Source organism: Dermacentor variabilis, chromosome 11 (genome assembly GCF_050947875.1).
Source record: "Dermacentor variabilis isolate Ectoservices chromosome 11, ASM5094787v1, whole genome shotgun sequence".
In the NCBI taxonomy this organism is placed as follows: Eukaryota; Metazoa; Arthropoda; class Arachnida; order Ixodida; family Ixodidae; genus Dermacentor; species Dermacentor variabilis.
In genome coordinates this window covers 123,567,461-123,586,639 of record NC_134578.1, presented here as the reverse complement: position 1 = coordinate 123,586,639, position 19,179 = coordinate 123,567,461, and the positions used below count along the sequence as shown (strand labels likewise).

General features: G+C 47.3%; 1 protein-coding gene across 1 annotated transcript in view; it reads left to right on the top strand.

Annotated features, from left to right (window-relative positions):
* The window catches only part of LOC142564191 (putative cytochrome P450 49a1), a 151,289-nt gene that overhangs the window by 35,778 nt on the left and 96,332 nt on the right, over positions 1 to 19,179 (top strand). The window contains exons 2-3 of the mRNA XM_075675094.1: positions 3,549 to 3,786; positions 13,708 to 13,898. Coding sequence (XP_075531209.1) covers positions 3,549 to 3,786; positions 13,708 to 13,898 — 429 coding nt within the window. The remainder of the gene's footprint in view (positions 1 to 3,548; positions 3,787 to 13,707; positions 13,899 to 19,179) is intronic.

Below are 19,179 nucleotides of genomic sequence, written 5' to 3'. Positions count from 1 at the left end.
GCGCCCTCACATCTGAACCTGTCCTGTGTCATTTTCATGAGACTGCACCCACACTCGTGCACACGGACGCTAGCGGCAATGGAATTGGTGCTGTTTTCCTCCAGCGAGACACCTCTTTGCGTGAGAGTCGTTGCATATGCAAGCCCCCTACTCACACCTGCCGAGAACTATACCATCATTGAGCAGGAATGCCTAGCTGCCGTTTGGTCGGTCCAGAAGTTTCGCCCTTATTTCCACAGCCGCCATTTTACCATCGTTACGGACCATCACCCCTTATGTTGGCTCTCCAAACTCAAGAACTTGTCAGGACGCCTTGGTCGCTGGATTCTTCACCTGTAAGAATATGACTGAGATCACCTACAAGTCTGGTAAAAAACACCAAGACGCAGGTGCTCTTTCTCGCCGCCCGCTTCCTACAGTCGCACTGATCAATGACTCCGCAGCCACCTCCAGGGAAGAAATCCCTGACGTCTCTTCAACGGTGCTTTTGTACTTCGCCACTCTTGACCATCTCACTTCGGGCGACCATGAATCATTTTCGTCTCAACAACTCGCCGATTCGTACTGTCGACGTATTATAGACCACCTTCGTGGAACTTCGCGCCCTCCTAATGCCAGGCTCCATAGACAGCTGACACAATTCGAACTACAAAACTCCGTGCTGTACCGCCTTATTCATCATCCTGACGGACAACGCTGGGTGCCCGTACTGCCACGTTGCCTTCGTGCTCGCCTCCTTCAGGCCTTTCATGACGATTTGACTGCTTAGCATCCAGAAAACTTACGACCGCATAAGAAGTCCCTTGTACTGACCTGGCCGGTCTACCAGTGTGGCGAGATGCGTCTCCTCCTGCGCCATTTTTCAGTGTCGAAAGCGGCCAACATCAGCTCCCGCCGGGCAGCTAATACCGGTCTCGTGTCCTGCGCAACCGTTCGAGGTTGTTGGCATTGATCTCTATAGGCCACTTCCCATGACTCCCGCCGGCAGTCGATGGATAGTTACAGCCGTCGACCAGCTCACGCGCTATGCCGAAACAACTTGTGTCCGTTTTGCATCTGCCTCCTAAATTGCTACCTTCATTCTTCAAGTCATAATCCTGCGTCGCGGCGCCCCTCGTGTCCTTCTGAGCGACAGCGGAAAGACATTTCTTCCAGAACTGGTAGGTGAAGTACTCCCCCGCCCCTCCTGAGAGCCTCTGGCACAACTCGCAAGACTACTTCAGGTTACCATCCTCCGACCAACGGTCTCACTGAGCGGGTTCATCGTACGCTCTCCGACATTATAGCCGCCTATATTCAACCAGATCACAGAAATTGGGACGCAATTTTGCCATTCGTCACCGTCGCGTATAACACCGCTGTTCTACGCACAACCGGTTACTCGCCATTCTACCTTGTTTATGGCCGTTCGCCCTGTTCCTTTCTCGAAGTTTCTTTCTTCTCTGCTCCCGTCAGTCAATCTACATCTTCCTGCGAAGAATTTGTTTCCCGCCTTGACCATTGTCGCCAGCCTGCCCGCTTCAACACCAGTTTTCTACCAGCCCGGCGACGAAGTGCTGCTTTGGAGACCAGTTCAGACTCCTTGGTTGTGTGAGAAGCTTCAATGCCGCTTTATTGGCCCATACACGGTCCTGGAAATGACTTTTTCCGTTAATTATCGGATGACCCCAGTTCCCTCAACTGACCGCCGTTGCCACTTTACTGGAGTAGTCCACGTTTCTCACATGAAGCCCTTCCCGCGGCGTTCCCCGTACCTTTAGGCTGCCGCCAGGATGGCCGCTCTCGCGGGGGGATATTAGTGTGGGCAATTATTGTGCACTTCTTCATCATCTGTATATTACCATCATGTGTGTGCCCTTCTTCTTCGTGGGGGTAGTCGCATCGTCATAGTGGACTGGGCCCAAGGTTCTTCGCCGCATCTCAGGCTCAATAAATGTTGCCCCTTACTATGCCGTCACAATGCCGTCACACACACACACACACACACACACACACACATATATATATATATATATATATAGTGCAAATCTGAAAACATGTTAGCCGAAATGAGAGTCAACAGGAAAAGGGAAAAAAACCACAGGAAAAAGAAATAAATTGAAAAATATGCTTGGCGGTGCCTTACATCCATGGACTGTCACATAGGATGACAGAGGCAGACCAACGCCATGCTGTTGAAGCACTGTTCTTCGTTCCACAAAAACTAAAAGACGTGTGCAATAGATTGAACGCAGCATCCAAAGAGGCCAATCCGAGTGCTACGGTCTGTTAGAATAAGCACGTGAAAAACTACGTGGAATGTGCGACTTCAGTGGTTTACCAAATCCCACTAGATTGCAGGAAAGTGTATATTGGGCAAACTGGACGTTGTTAAATGATAGGTTACGGGAGCACAAATTCACGTGCCAGCTTCTGACAGTACCTCGCAGCTTGGCTGCACACTGCAAATAATGGAAATACTCTCTGCTTCTAGAAAGCACCAAAGTCATTGGCACATCAAAAACAAAAACGGAGCGAGAAATATGGGAGGCACTTGCCATAGCTAAAGAAAGATGTGTGTAAGCACTCCATCCATCGCGCTTATCGAAGCTGAGGTCGAGTTTGCCAGGGTGAACGGGTGCAAGTGAACAATGCATGCCTGGCCCAAATTATGATCACATGTCGTCACCCAGTCATATCTTTTTATATCTCCTCCAGCGCCATATCTCATTGTACATAAGCGCTTTCTTTAACTGTATTAAACAGTGTGGTAGTTTGCGCTACGTACGTGCGCGTCCTGTCTTTCACTTAAATCGTCAGTGTAACACTACGCGCAATATAATGACGAACTTGCACCAACTAGCCCCCTTCATTGCTTTCAGAAATGTGCCTGTAGGATGGATACAATTGCGATCGCAATAATGCAAATCTGCGGAAAGAGCCCAGACACCACATTATTCATCAGAATACACCAATCATGGCAGCAACAGCGTCGGCGAAGCAGGATACGCAAGGACGTGACAGGAGAATTCTACTGACTTTCATAGTTGTTGAAGAGTTCCTTATTTCTCCTCCGTATGCCGTCACCGCTACTGTCACCGTGAAACTCGAGCGCTCCGAGGAACACCAGAACGCCGCCCCCGAGTTCATAGTGATAACTGTAGGTTGATGAAGTCTCAGATGGCCGTTCCGGTGAGGAATGCGGGTCGGTCAGCTTAAGATACAGGTAAATGCAATGTTGTAGAAGAATATAATAATGTGCCTCCGTACGGCGTCACAATTGCTGACACAGCCTGTACACCTTGCACGCATAAAGCGATGCTAACTATCCAGGGCGTTTCTCTCAAATTGCACTGCTGCTAACATTGAATATTCGATGTACATGCTACTGTCGACGATTCAGAATTTATCCAGAGGTTCCACAGCCTACCTTCATTATAAAATGTTCGGCCTTTCGTCATGTATCGTGCAACATATTATCGCGACCATATGCCCCCCCCCTACTTAGTTGTCATATGCAAACAGATGTTTTAAAATATTGAACTTTATGTTGTCTCTCTGGTTTGCAGGCAGGTACAACATCAAGAATATAAACGAAGCTGCCTGGGATATACACCGGAAGTATGGTCCCGTCGTAGGGGAGCAACTCCCTGGAAGGCGAGTCTTGGTGCACCTCTTCAGCGCGGACGATATTCGGACCTTGTACCAGGAGGAGGGAAGGACACCGTACCGCATGGGAGCACTACCGTTCAAGTTTTACCACACAGACAGGAAGGAGTACTTTGCCAACACTGGGATACTCAATGCGTGAGAACATTTCTTGGTCCCTTCGATTTACCGCTAGCTTTAGGAAAACGTTCCGAGCATACTATTTCGAAATCCTTAGGCTAAATTCAGGTTGATGATTATGAAAAGACTGCGTACGAGCAGACCAGTTTAGAAAAAAAAGCTAAATACAAGTACATTATTTGTAAAGAAAACAACGTTGTCTCCCTCAACAAACAACAGTAACTAGCATTTATTCCGTTGCCTTTAAGCCAATGTGGCCGGAGGAGGAGGCAAAACGTTTATTGAGCTCTAGAAAATTTTATGAATTTCACGGAGTCAGATGGTGCCTTCCATCATCTTCATCAGCAATGGCCGTCTGCCCCTAGTCCAAGGCTCCGCTGGATGCCGCTGCCTGCTGTGCCCGTCGGATCAACCCTAGTTGGACGTCCTGACCGTCGCTGGAGAGCATTCCTTCCCATTGCTCCGCACTCGGGTTTGGTATTATTGGTGCCGCATTTGTTTTCTGGCAGGCCCACGTTATATGGTAGAGCGTGGGTGTCTCCTGGCACCATGGGCATTTGTCAGTGTACTGTGCGGATTGTATTTTACTGAGGGTGTTTAAGTTCGGATATGCACCCGTCTGTAGCAGCCTCCAGGCTACGGAGTCCTGTCTAGTGAGAGAGCTATGCGGCGGGGGTACCGCTTCCCGCTGCCCTTATAGTGGTTTAGGATAGCCGAGTATTTTCTGGGGACTGGCTCGGTTTCCTCGAGGTCAATGGCGGAGGGTTCTCGGTATGCAGTGTATCCTCGGGCTACCCTGTCGACCTCACGGTTGCCTTCCACGTCCGTGTGACCCTGCGTCCACATTATCGTGTGTCTAATTGGTTGTTCTTTTTCTGGGTTTTGTGTGTGGGGATCTTCAGAGCGGAGTATGCGGAGCGTTCTGTGACCTATTCTGCCTAACATGTAGTTTCGGCATGCTGTTTGGGAGTCGGTTAGTAATGTTAAGGTCCGCCTAGTCCGATAGCCCTCCGCTGCCTCTAGAGCGACGGCCGCTTCTTCAGCCTCGACTACCATGCAGTCCCGTAGAGATGCGCTGACGATTTCTCGCATATCGGAGTTTATCACCACCGCTACTGTGTTGGGGTTGATCTGTCTCGCCCTTCTGGTGTATGTGGCTGCGTCCACGTATAACGTTGTTGCTTGGGAAGCTAGTGACTTTTGGGTGTATTCGGCTCTCGCCTTCCTGCGTTTTCGCGTAGGTTGGGGTCCACAATCTTGGGATTGAGAGTCTCCTTGATTGTGTTTCGTATTTTGTCCGGGATAGTTGTGGTTCTTTCGGTTTCTCGCATCTGTTCGCTGCATCCCAACTTGTGCAGAAGCTCCCTGCCAGACGGAGTCTGTTGTAGTCTGCGCAGCTGAGCAACCTGTTGTGCCTCTCTGAGTTCTTCGAAAGTGTTATGAAGTCCTAGTGCCAAGAGCTTCTCCGTGGATGTGCATTGTGGTAGGTGGAGCGCGGTTTTGTATGCCTTGCGTACGATCGCGTCTATCTGCTGAACCTCGCTCTAGATTGGGTTGTAGTTCGGGAGATTGTAGGTAACCCGGCTGATCACCAGACTTCTAACCAAGTTTAGCGTGTCTTGCTCTCGCATGCCTGGGCGTCTGTAGGAGATGCGCGTTATCATGCGAGCGACTTGTAGAGTTGATATCTTGAGTAGAGCGAGAATATGTGAGCAGCGTTGATTCGACTGTATCCACATGCCCAAAATTCTTATGAGCGTTTTCTCCGGTATTAGTTTTCCCTCGTGGTTGACGCCAAGCTTGAGCTCGTCGCTAGTCGGGACCGTGCGATTCTGTTTCCCTCTCCAGACTCTGAGCAGCTCAGATTTCTCGGTAGAGCAGGCTAGCCCTCTTGCCCTCACGTAGTTCTCTACGCAGGTCGCAGCCTCTTGTAGTCTTCCTTCTTTTTCTTTAAGTGATCCCGTGTTGGTCCAAATGGTTGTGTCATCGGTGTACATGGCATGGTATATGCCCTCGATCTCTGAGTTGTTTCGCAAGGCCGATTATTGCTATGGTAAATAGCGTTGGGGAAATGACCGATCCCTGGGGGGTTCCTTTGTTGGGGGCATGGAACTTCTCCGAGCGGAGTTCTCCTAGCCCTATCGTAGCTGTTCTGTTGGAGAGGAAAGCTTTGACGTAGCCGAAAACCCTCCTGCCGTAGTTTAGGTCGTCCAGGCCCGCTAGGATGGCTTCGTGGCTCACGTTGTCAAAGGCTTCTTTAATGTCCAATGCCATTATCACGTTCTCTCCGTTCCTGGGAACGTTGCTTAAGACTTCTTCCTTGATCTGTAATAGTACGTGTTGGGTCGACAGCTTCGCCCTGAATCCGAACATACTGTGGGGGTATAATTGGTGATCCTCTTTGTATTGTTGTAGCCTTATCGTGACCACTCTCTCGTACAACTTGCCAAGACATGATGTGAAGGAGATGGGTCTTAGGTTTTCGATTTGTAGCTTTTTGCCCGGTTTTGGTATCACAACTACATCTGCATGTTTCCAATCCTTGGGGACGGTCTCCGCTGCCCAGTGCTTATTGAGGAAGTCGGTTAGTTCTGCAACTAGCTCGTCATTGAGAATGCGGATGAGTGCGTTGTTAATTTTGTTCGCGCCCGTTGCCGTGTTTCTAGTTGCGCTTCTCATTGCTGCATAGACCTCTTCACGAGTGATGGGTCTGTCTAAGCTTGGATTTTCTCTTCACCGGTAATCCCATGTATATGCCGCCGGGTTCGTGTCCCCGAAGCAATTGACACGCACTTTGTCCAAGAGTTCCTCGTCGGTTCCCTCGAATTGGTGGATTAGTCGGTATATTGCTTTGCTATTCTCTGCCTTGGTTTTAGTCGGATCGATGAGCGCTTTCAGGATATGCCACGTCCTAGCTGTGCTCAGGGTTCCGTTCAGGGAGTCGCTGAAGTGTTGCCAGTTCGTTCTCGCCAATTGTGCTGCGTACACCTCTGCTTTCGTTGTAATTTCTGCTATTTTAAATCTGAGCTTCCTGTTGTGTTTCTGCTTTTTCCACCTCTTGGTTAAGCCCCGTCTGGGTTCCCATAGCCTAAGAAGCCTGGCGTCCACCTCGGGTGTCTGCGTTGTTCTTTTGACCTCTTTGGTGTGCTCGCCTTCTCTCTGCTTGAGTATGTTTCCCCATTCTTCAATCGACTGGATACCTCCTTCGCTGAGGTGTCCGTCACATGCTTCTCTAAATGCGTTCCAATCAGTTATTTTGACTGTTCCTAGCTGCCGTTGAAGTCTGTCTGAAGTCACTTGGGTTTTGAGTATGTAGTGGTCGCTCCCCAGATTTTCCATCAGGTTTTCTCATTGCGCCTGCCATGGTCCTTTGATGAAGGTGAGGTCCGGACAAGTGTCGGTACTGACGCTGTTGCCTATTCTGGTCGGAATTTCTGGGTCTGTGAGGAGGATGTAGCCTGCATTCTCTGGCGCTTCTGCTAGTCTCTTTCCTTTAACGTTGAAATTCTTGTATCCCCAGCTCTTATGCCTGGCATTAAAATCGCCTAAGACGACTAGCGTGTTGCCCTCTGCCAGTTTGCTGGCGCCTTGAAAGAGCTCTTGGAATTTGGCTTTCTTTTGTTTCGGTGAGCTGTAGGTATTTACGATGAAGATGCTGCCCCCTTTCTTCTTTTTCTTTGGGATAATTTCTACGATCACGTGCTCTATGTCTGTTTCGGCTATCCTATTGTGGCTTATGGCTAAGATCGCATTGTTGACTAAGATTCCCGTCCTTCCTTTTTCCTGGGCTTCGTAGCGCGTGTGTCCTCCTAGGGTTGGTGTGGTGCCCGTTTCCCGAAGCGCAATAATGTCGGGTGCCGTTTGTTGTGTGTGAATATATGGTTGAAGTAGGCCCTGCTTCCTTTGGTAGCCTCTGGAGTTCCATTGCCATATGTCTAGATTTTCTTGTTTGCTTAAGGTTTTTCTGGCCATGTTAAGCTTGTGTGTTAGTCGTGGTCGCGTTGGCGAGGGCTGTCAGTGCGGGACGGTGGTATGGCTTCTCTCTGATGTTTTCGGTGAATTTTCGCTTGCCGATCGAGCTGCGTAATTCCGCTATTTGCACTTGCGTTTGTAATGTTGTTTGTTGAATCATCTGTTGCATCATCTACTGCATTTCGGCTTTAAATTTGTTAAAGTTCTCGTTGCTTGCCTGCGACGAGTCCGGCGGTTGGGTGAGGTCGGGTTGCGGCTGCGGAGGGCTGCTCGGTCTCTCGTCCCTAACTGCCTTCGTGAGCTCGGCTACCTGGCGTTCTAGCTCGCTCTGTCTGACGCGCGTGAGTTCTAGTTCGCGTCTTAGGGCTGTTATTACTTTGTTCGCATCCTCCTGCTGCTTAGGCGCGTTGTTGTTATTTGTGTTTGTGTCCTGTTTAACTTCCCCTCCCGAGTGCGGTGAAAACCAGGGATTTCCTGCTCCCCAGCTAACCTTGACTACGGTTTTCCGTGCGGGTGTCTTCTGCTTTTGCTGCTGCTGCTGCTGGCGAAATAGGGGCACCAGGGGCGGGAAGGACCGTGAACGGCTCCTCGACCGGCTCCGTGACGCCCGGGATCTCGAACGGCTCCGCGAGGTCTCCCCTTCAGAGCTGAACCACCGCAGCTTCTTGCCGCGATCGTCCCAGCTGCGGCGTCTGCTGTCGTGGCTGCCGGCGCCGCCTCCCCTGCCGCCGTGGTTGTTGCGCAGCTCCCTGGCTTTCTTCAACTTGTCTTGGCATTCTTTGGATCAGGTGACGTGGCTACCGCCGCAGATCAGGCATTTGGGTGTGCATTGGTGGCCCTCCGACGGGTTTTGCGTACCGCACCGCTTGCACGCCCTGGCTTCCGGATTGGGGCACACGTCCGACCGATGACCTTGTTGACAGCAGATATAACATACCTGCTTCGTGGGACGATACGGTTAGCACCACATCTCGCCTCCGTAATAAATGACTTGTTTTGGGACTACGGGGCCGTCGAAGGTGATGACAGCCGACTTGGATTTTCCTAGCACCCGGGCGCTGTGAATCTTGACTCATTGAGTCCGCCCCCGCAGGTTGGCTTTCAGTTCTTCCGGCGAAGTCCCGGGGTCCACTCCGTGAATCACGCCGCGGCGGGTGTCTTCCGGAGCTGCCACGTAAGCATTAATATCATACGAGCGTTCCCCGAACGTGAGGTTGGAAACGCGTCTCACGTGTTGGGCGGCCATCTCGCTTGCCGTGCTCGCTATTATGATGTTTGATCCCGTGCGAAGTCTGATGATCAGATCTTCTCCTTTACATTGGTGGTTGCACGCTGCCGCTACGGCGCGGGCTACTTGGTGGGTCTGGAGCTATCTGATTACCAGTCCTTTCGGCCGCAAAATGATTTTGAAATCGTCCTTGGGGAGCGGGGGTAGCCTTGGCCTGGGCCGCCGCAGCGCTCCTCTCTTGACGCTATTCGAGGCGGCGGCGGCTGGCGCGCCAGCTGCCGGCGGAACAGTGGCCGGAGTCTTTCCGCTGGGGTCACCTTGAGTGGTAGGCGGAAAATTCCCGGTAGCGTTGAGTTCCGTCTTCCTTTGTCGCTTCTTCTGGCGTTTGGACAGGGCCGATTCCCAGTTCGATTCGTCTTCTCTCTGGGCTTCGTGCTGCTGCTCTCGCATGGCGGCATCCTCGATCACCCCGTCTACCGAGTTCTCGGAGTCGGTGGTGCCGAGGTAGTCCTCGTGCATCTCCTGGGCTTCCAATAAATTCTGGGGTAGTCTGCTCGTTGTTGGTTCAAAACTTGGGTGATTCGTATGGCGGGGGTCCGTACCGGGCTGCATCGTCGCCTAGGAGCGAGCCGGGGTGCCCGTGAGCGCCCGTAGTCGAGTTAAGCCCGGTTAGGCCTAGCGCCCGCTCGGTCACGCGGAATCTTCCAAGTCGGTAAAAAGCCAAAAATTGGTCCTATCGTCCTGAATTCAGTATCCAGGTGGTCCAGCTTGTGTTTCCTCTAAGCTCCAAACAAAATTTGGGGGCCCAGTGAATTGAGAAAGTCTGGGGGGGTCAGAATGGTCAGAGCCCATTCGACGCACGTCAGCACTTGCTTGTGGCCGGAGATTTCTTCTAGGTGATGCTTCGCGCAACATTAAAATAGTTAATTAATAAACATTTCTTTTCCGAGAATACAAATTCATTTCTTAGCGCAAATGAATCAATGGTAAAATGAAGAAGGCAAGAGGATCATTTCCCTGGTATTGGAGAAAGCGTGGCTTCATTTATTTTCTGTGCAATACGCAATGCACCACATTCATAATTTCAATTCACATTGTCACAGCAGTGCGAGCATTGCGACAATGATGACGGTGGTCAAGGTGAGGAAGGCTGACAGCAGGAAGCTTTAAGGACCGCCTATACCATTTGTCGGTATTTTGCTTGCACTCTGTAAATGTTAAATATACCGCAGGCTCGTTTATACCTCTGGCCGTGAAAGTATGATCTTGCACACATTCTTCCCGCGCTACCTTAGTGGATGCAAGCGCTTAAATCTGTTCATGAATTGCTGATGTAAGAATGATCCAGTCTAGCTATACCATGATGCCAAACACCGCCAGTCAGGCCGTGTAGGAAATTAGAGCAGCTACACTGCGCAGACAGTGAGAGTCATAAATATTCTGAAAGAGCTCACTTACTTTCACGCAGGAGAACGCTTGCATGTATGCCTGAGCGAATCGAACAAATAATAGATTTCTAGTTTGAAGAAGTGATACAAAGACAGGGGTCGGTGGTGGAGAGAAAACGTGTTCATATGTATATTGTAGACAGGAAGGCTATAAAATTAGAGCTACAAAATAAAGAAAACATGGCAATGCAAAATTCACAACCACTCGTTGTAGAGCGGAAGCCTGATCTATAAAGCCAAAGCTGTCATGGTCAAGCCTTAGAAATGTCTATCGATCGTGGTATTTTTAAAGACAGCCTTCGCTAGATCCCTTTGTTCCATAGCTCTATAAAAATGATTTACTTTTTTAGATGTCGACTCAAGAGTAACAGAAGCTGAACTAACAACATTTCTTGATGAAAAATGCGCTGATAGGAACCTAAAATCACTGTCTACATTTGTGTTCTACACATATCCCCTAAAGCGATCATACGGTATTGCTCGGCATCACCAATTTCTATTTTTCCGAAATGGCAAAAATACAGAAGCAGAAAATACGAACTCGTCTGGAGAACATGAGGAAAGTACACTGTTTCGTAGAACTCGCAGAAGTTAAAATGCGAGTTGCTTCCGTTAGCTGTCCAGGCGATCATCATTGTGTGGAGGATGTAATAATAAAACACAGCCTGTCTGCTACACAGCCTGTCTGCACAAACTGCTACGAGCGCTATTGTGTCGCCACCTTGGCATGCTCGGTACCTAATGACACCATCCCCCCTGCGGCTTGTGCTATGTGGGCAAGCTGCACTCCCGCAGATGCAAGGGTCATGCCGCTAAAGTAACATCAGGGAACACGCAAGAGTCGAGAGTACCTACAACGCTAAACTTTGCTCCATTAGTCTTCGTGGTAATATTTTAAAAGCGTAAGAAGTTGTCTTTACCTGCAAAGGTTTCGTTTTAAGGTGGGTCATGGCCCCTCGCAGCTATTTATCTAGCAAAAATGTTGGTCCACAAAACGTGCACTTAGTGGCACTCTACTTATTGTGAAAATGAATTCACGTAGCACTGTTACCCCTTGGCCTAAAGGTTACTCCATTTATGTTCAGGAACTGAATAATTAACTTTATGCTCTCCAATCGTGGAAGGGTCAAGTCAAATCCATCCTCAAATAAATAACACATAGAGCTGCTGTAAAAAGTGCATTCTAATTGTGTACCTAAAAGAAGCACGTCGATACTCTTTTTATGGCGCAAATCATTTACCCGGGTTTATGCCAAGAGATTTATATTCCTTATTTACTCCACTGCTTTGTTCGCGCATAATTTGCGACAATAATTTGTATCTCATAACGCAGTATATTCACGTAAATAACGCAACCAAGAGTATTACGTGCGGGGAGAACTTCTGTCTGATAAAAAAATGCTGAAGAATGGCAATGCTGAAAAAAAAATACTGCATTTCACGGTTATACGACGAATTAATGCGGTATACAAATAGGAAATGATCTATAGAAACGTGTGCCCGCAGACTGCTTTATTCATTGTTATTGCGAACTGCCATCAGAAAATATGTACAGTGAGGGGATGACCGCCTGCACAATTTACTCGCTGTCACAGTTTGTCTCTAAATGTGTCAGTAAGGACGGCATCTTCCTCTATGGCGCCGATGTGATTGGAAACATTTTACGGTGGGGCAGAATCAAACGGAAAGTTAATTTAAAATAGACTGAAGGACCCCTGCTCGGCACGATTGCATCTCCCAATTGGTGGAGCGCCGTCACGTGGTATTTTTTCGCGATAACGCAAACTAGTACACGTGCCGGCGCCAGTTGCGCTGATGACGTTCGGATTGTTATAAACCGTTATCACTTTTTAATTTCTTATCCATCTGCGTCAAAACGTTACTACGGCGTCGGCTGCGTATGGCACGGCTTGAAAGCGATTTACGATGGGGGCAGCGCCCCCCGAGTGCTGATAGCTTCGTGTGCGCTGTGTTCTCACCGCTTCGCGTTGAAGCGAGAGGTAGCGCAAAGGTCGCTTGCTGCTGCGGGCCCTATGTTCAAACCGATCATCTTACGTGACAGACGGCGGGACATGTTTCCTCGTTGGATAAGCATAAAAATGCTTACGAGTTTATAACATAACAACATGCGAACACGCATCGCGAGTCCAGCTGCCTTGTCGCGTCTCTTACAGCCATCGCCAAAAAGCTGCACCTAATGTTGAGTGTAGCGGCGCGGCTGACACTCGCGATATGAGGCTATAAAGATATGGTATATCAGCTGGTCTATATCAAAAACCTTTTCTCTCATTATTAATACATTGTTGCAGAGATGACAATCTCCTTTTGAGAGATACGGCTAGTCGACACAGAAACGATTTTTCGTTGGATCATGTCTAAATCAAATAGGCCACATGGCTTCTGCATATCGACATGCACCGTGGCTTGAAAGAAGCAGTAAGATAGCATATCTTATACTTAGAGTTTAAACACAAACGTTCTGAACTTTACTCGGATAAGTCGAGATGCAAGAATGCTACGCCAAGTGCTGCACCAGGACTTCGTCTTCTGCCGAGCAAAAGAAAGTAAATGAGCGCACAAGCATTTTTACAACGAAACCACTGGCCTATGCCCTTGTAGTACTAGAGATATGTAAATGAGAAAAAATGAAGCCGTTTGTCACGCAGATCGTCTTAGCATAGCTAGAGCGCCCTCTTCAACCATAAGGTACGACAATCATGTCCTTTACATCCGCCCTGGTTTGCGGAGTGCGTAAGAAGTATTCAATATCATTAAATAAATAAATGAGCTGAAATACCTAAATAAAAAAATTAAGAGAATGTGAGCGTGTTATTCTTGCGTCTTACTGCGTAACCGAAATTAAGCAGCCTTCCATCCGAAGATAATGCCGGCACGCCCCTGCCCCCCTATAGTCATTCCCCCTGTACCTCATGCTCTCTCGTGTATAGCCGCTGTCACGATATCCGATGAGGATTATTTAGGCTTTCGGGGCTTGCGTAGAGCCGAATAATTGTACTCGCATCAGTCGACCTTAGTGATGTGAATAGAATCGCTTTGGCATTATATGTCATTGCAGCTCTTCAGCTATGAAACTCGGTCAGTAACCATCACATTCTAATTCATTGAGAACTTCTTATTTATCGTAAGCCGTGCAAACAGATCAGTAAGTGTTCATGTGTGAAACGAGGCTACGTGAGGCTTCGCTATTTGTTGAACCCAATGCAATACCAACAAATGAGGCCTTGAAGTCATCAATGAAAACGACGTTTGGATATCTCGGCTTTCCCGCAGGCAGGGCGAAGAATGGCGCCAGATCAGGAGAGCGGTTCAGCCTTGCACCTTGAAGCCTCGAACTATTGAGTTGTATGCAGAAGGAATGAGCCAGATTGCCGACAGTGCCTTGGAGCTTATTGCCAGTGACCGGGACGAAAATGGAGACGTACCGGACTGCTACGCGATCATGCAGAGATGGGCGCTGGAGTGTAAGTGTGCTTGCAACTATTTTTGAATTGAATTTCCAAGGTAATACAGCACTAACACGCGATAATTCACGACCTTATTAACGAAAAAAATAAAGTGCTTAGGTCAGGGCGCAAGTAATGTCCGAAAGCCGTGTTTCGCTGGGGAGCCACGTAATATTTTTCCAAGCTAAAGTCAACTCAATGGGGCTCACGTGGAGGAATAGTAGTATATAAAATTTCAAAAATATTGCGTTAAAATGCAAATTATAAGGAAAGTCATCATGCAATGTCGCAGCCATCTATAAGAGTTGCAGTATCGCCCGAAAGGAGAAGTACTGATATACATCGCAAATTATTACACAAATGCCCGAACTAAAGCTATAGATATTACGGGATGTATAAAGTGCAGTAAGCCCTTGCTTATGAAAGATCATCAAGTTTTCTGCCATGTGTGCACAGACAAACAAGAACAGATATCACTTCATGACCATGAACAGGAACTATCACTACTATGGCGTGATTAAAAGAGTGACTAGAGGGCACCAAACGCTTCTGCTTGCGCTCCATTCAACACGTCTCCTAAACTGCCGACTCCGGGGACTCAAGGCACTAAACGGGAGCGAATGCAGCTTTCATGCAGCCAGCAGCCAACACGCCTGGTTTAATCTTTGTAGCTGCAGGAGATTACCTTGAAGATAGGGATGGGACGGTGCAGTGCCAGGGTAGCGAATGATATGAGGCTGAGCAATTCTTGTTTTTACGTCTTCTTAAAAAGAGACCCGTTCACCTGTCCCTACCCCTCTTTCCTCTCTTAGCGCGCCCCCTCCCCCTCCTCGATTTGGCCGCGATTTATCATACGAACCACCACAACAAGCGTGCACCAGTGCAGCCTCCTTGGCTGATCGTGCGATTCCCCTCACGCCTACGCCATACTGCATCCATGGTGCCACCGCATCTTATCGCACTTGGACTTTGCATGGAGCCTCTTGGTGTCGCTGACGGAGAAGATGAACATTAGCCTTGAGTGTTGATATAACGGCTTTTGATGTGAAAATCATTTACATGCCGTTGCATCTAAATATTCTTCGTATCTTGCTTGGTTCAACAATGTGGAAACTGAAACACTAAATGCATGACAAGAAACTTCATTGCAACGACAATCCTGAAGCGACAAACGAAAAGAAAGAACTTACTGTACGTATATTAAACTAAAGAAAGACTCCTTGCTGTGGAGCCGGTCTTAGCTCTTCCACAAGTTCTACTGTGACCTACTTTTTTTCAGTAGCGTATTTCCGAAATGTAACTTATTGAAGCTAAGCAGTTTGTCTAGCCTTGGATTACGTTTACACTAAGGAAACATCAGTTCTCAAAACTGCTGTCGAGAATACCAGTAGCATCTCTATTTCGGCGGCAAGATGTCCATTACCAGCTTCATACCTCTTGGCGCTTAGAGGACCTCGCTAGGGCACCGTGACACTCGCATGGAGGAAGGAAAACAACTATCATGGAGGGTCACGTGCTTCCGCTAGCCTCGACAAGCGAGGCTCCTTTGATGCCGCCCGTCCTTCTCTCTGGGGTCACGTGCGTGGTGCCTCTTGGGTACGATTCGGCTCATACATTTGCCGGATCATTCGAATTTGTTTGGTAGGCGCTAGCATTTAGTGGCGCCTGCCGTCACAAGCATCGAAGCACGTAGGAAGGAACGGGTAGTTTTCTGCTACCGCGCGTCGTTCTTGACTGAAAATTCGTTGCCTTGGAACGCGGAAAAAGGCTGGAGCACCTGAGCCGTGATGACAGATGTATCAAAGCGTCACTTTTGCTTACCACCACGGTTAGTGGAGGTGCCAGCGCTCGCACCTCGAAACCCGTTCATTACGCCAGAGAGTGCGTATGTCGCTTTGAGTGAAACAAATGGAATTATCCTACACTCTGAATGCCAAAGCAATCGAATTTATTTATTTATTTAGGAATACTGTATCCCTCACTTGAGTGCCATTACAGGAGACGAATTGTAAAAATAAATTTCAGCACCGACAATACAACGTTATACAGCATTGTCAAACACAAATTACGAAGAGGATGAACAAGTATACACAGTATACACAGAATCACAGTAAGCATGATCAATTCCTAATTATCCCGTTGCCACAATTCTACAATTCTAATACAATTCTAGTTGAGAATTAAATTCGCTAACATTTTGCGCTGTTACAGTGCAGACCGGAAGGCCATTCCGTATATTAATACACGAAGGAAAGAAGGAGTACTGAAAACCATCAAGCCGTGTTTTATAAGGCTCTACACTAGCACTGTGGTTTAAACGCGCACTGTGTATTAGAGGGGGGCGAATGTATGTTTCTTTGTTTATTCGTATTTGATTTCTGGTTATTTGGAAACATAATTTCATTCGCTGTATTTCTCGTCGTGTTTCAAGGAGTTCCAAGTCGCAACATTTCAACATGTGTGTTACAGAATCGGCTCTCCGATAACGCGAACAAACAAAACGCACAGTGGTTCTCTGAATTTCTTTCGTGTTTGTCTCGCAAGTACACTTGGTGAGGGCTCAAAACTGGGGAGGTGCACTCCAAAACCGGGCTTCAAATATCGGGCTTCAAATTAGCTTCAAATATGTTGGTGCATGCTGCAACTTTTTCTCAAAAAGAACAGTTTCCTGTAAGCCCTAGAGCAGACCTCCTCCACTTGGAGGCGCCAGCACAAGTCATGATTAATGATCACCCCTAAGTACCTAAAACTACGTACATTCAACAAAGAATTGTCACCAATTTTATAGTCAAAGGAAGGCGCAGTTTTTTTTTTCTTATCATATGAGCGAACGTCCATTTCGAATAATTTGTTTCGAATCCTCATATTATGCACCAGTCATGTAAACCTTGGAGGCATGGAATAATTTTCCTTTAGTGGGTTTTATCTGCCACTGTATAATAAAGAAAACAATCGTCGGGAAAAAAAGTTTTATTTTAAAATGTGATTCCAGAACACTGGAAATATCATTGATGTAAATCGAGAACAATAGCGGCCCCAATACTGACCCTTGTGGAACCGCAGACAAGACTTCTAGTGGATGAGACATGATGTTTTCAAAGCGCACGGATTCTACACGACCACTCAAATGGGCTGCAATCCAGTTCACAATGTTTGGAGCAATACCTGCGTTCTCAATTTTCGAAAGCAATTTACAATGCGGTACCTCATCAAAGGCCTTTGCGAAATCTACGCAGATGACGTCATATCGTTCGCAGGCATCCAAAGCTAGATAAACATTATGAACCGTTTCAGTCAGTTGTGAAATAGTGAATAATCCGCTTCGGCATCCATGTTGTGACGAAAAGAAAAAGGTGTTGGCTTCAAGGAAAAGAATGATATGCTTTGCTACTGCATGCTCTATAAGCTTGCAAGTCAGAGAAGTAAGTGATGCGGGACGATAGTTGCTAACTTGATTTCGATTGCCGGATTTCGACTGCCGACAACACCGCTGCGCCAATCTTGAGGTAGTGAACTGGTTTCCAAAGATTTTCTGAAGATTATGGTTAGGTAAAATGACACACATTCAGCATATCGCCATAAAAATTCACTTGGGATCCCGTCCGGCCCGCTTGCTTTCTTGGCATCAAACCTAAGGAATTGCTGAAATGTGCCTGCCTGAGTGATTTCTAGTGGGCGCATTGCGCAGGCGCCCAATTCACTGCGCTCATTGTTTCCTTGCTTTGTCGCCGTGTTCGTAAATGCTGACAAGAACAATACTTTGAAACAGTCTGCTATTTGCGCCTTTTCCGTGATCATTTAAGATCCGCTTTTTATCTGGTGTATCTCTTCTTTTCTTTTACCTTAAGCGCAGCCAAAACTTTTGTTCCGAAGGCTTCAGGAACCGAGGAAGCGCTATGTTAAAGTACTTTTCTTTGGATTCCCGTAACTCTAATTTTAGTTGAGCACGCAAATTGGACACCTGGGCTGAGTTATGTTTATTTTTGCGTAAGCGTTTTATTCTGCGTTTCAGGTATATTATTTCTCGAGTTATCCATGGGCTATGGTGCTTCGTTTTTTTTAATGTGGGTAGGAATAAATTGATCTAAGCAATGCTTGGCGATTCTCTTGAAACCTTGCCACAATTTTACTACAGATTCACAAGACACAAGTTCAAATTCACTAAATGATAGACTTAAGTTATCTACTATTGTTGTATCGTCTGCCCGCGAGCAGTCTTTTATAAGTTTAAAGGCAGATGATCGCGGTCGACTAGGTATATCTATTGGTATATCGACGGATATCATTTTGTGGTCTGATATTCCTGGTTCGAGTGACACACTAGTAGCAGCTATTTTGTAACATAGAAACACAAGTTCTAACAATGACATAGAATAGAAAGTTTCTCGCGTATTTGCTTCAACAATTTGCCGTAAATCATTATTTCCAGTAGTTTTTCAGCACTCTAAACTTCCGTGTGTCCAGGCGAGAGAGTTTTCCAGTTTATGTGGGGTAAATTAATATATCCAGTCATTATTAGCCTTGTACTTTTATTCATATGAGTGCACAAGAAAAGCATTTAATTCGTCCAGGAACTCAGGTGTGGTAGGAGGGGCCTTGTATATGCCTCCCACTATGAACAAAACGCCATTTAATAAGATTTTGCTCTACACTTCTTCTCAAAGACTAGTGATTCTTTCGGCCCTAACTGATGATTTCACAACTACAGCTACACCCCAACCTCTTGAGCCCCTATCCAATCTGAACACTTTATACCCTGGAGGAACAACACAGTCATTGGGAACTAAACTATTCAACCACGTCTCTATAATAACAACTACGTGTGGTTTATGAGAGAGTAATATAGATTCAAGTTCTGTGATATCACTTGCAATACTCCGTGCATTCAACAAAAGGAGACGTAGCTATGTGAGCTGCTTAGAATTTGAAGCACCCTCCGGAGCGCTAGTTACAGAGCAGTGCAATTTCGGGGCAGTTTTGTCCCTGCTTTGCGCTATCTGCCGACGCTGTCCTCGTGCTTGCTCCCAAACACACCATGTGTCTTTCATTTTCCGTTTTTTCATGAATCAGTGCAACCTTCACCCCCCTTAGCCCTTTGCGAAGCAGCAGTTTCCCATAACTCCTTTCGAATTTCCACCGTTTCTGATGCGTAGTCATTGCTGGCGGAGTAGGAGGATCCCTTCAGTTTGTAGCAGTTTTTCATCACGTGCTCCTTTTCCTTATAGTCATAGAATCTCATGACAACCGGCCTCCTTCTTTAATCCTGCCTAGTCGATGTATTTTTTCTATCGTCTTTACC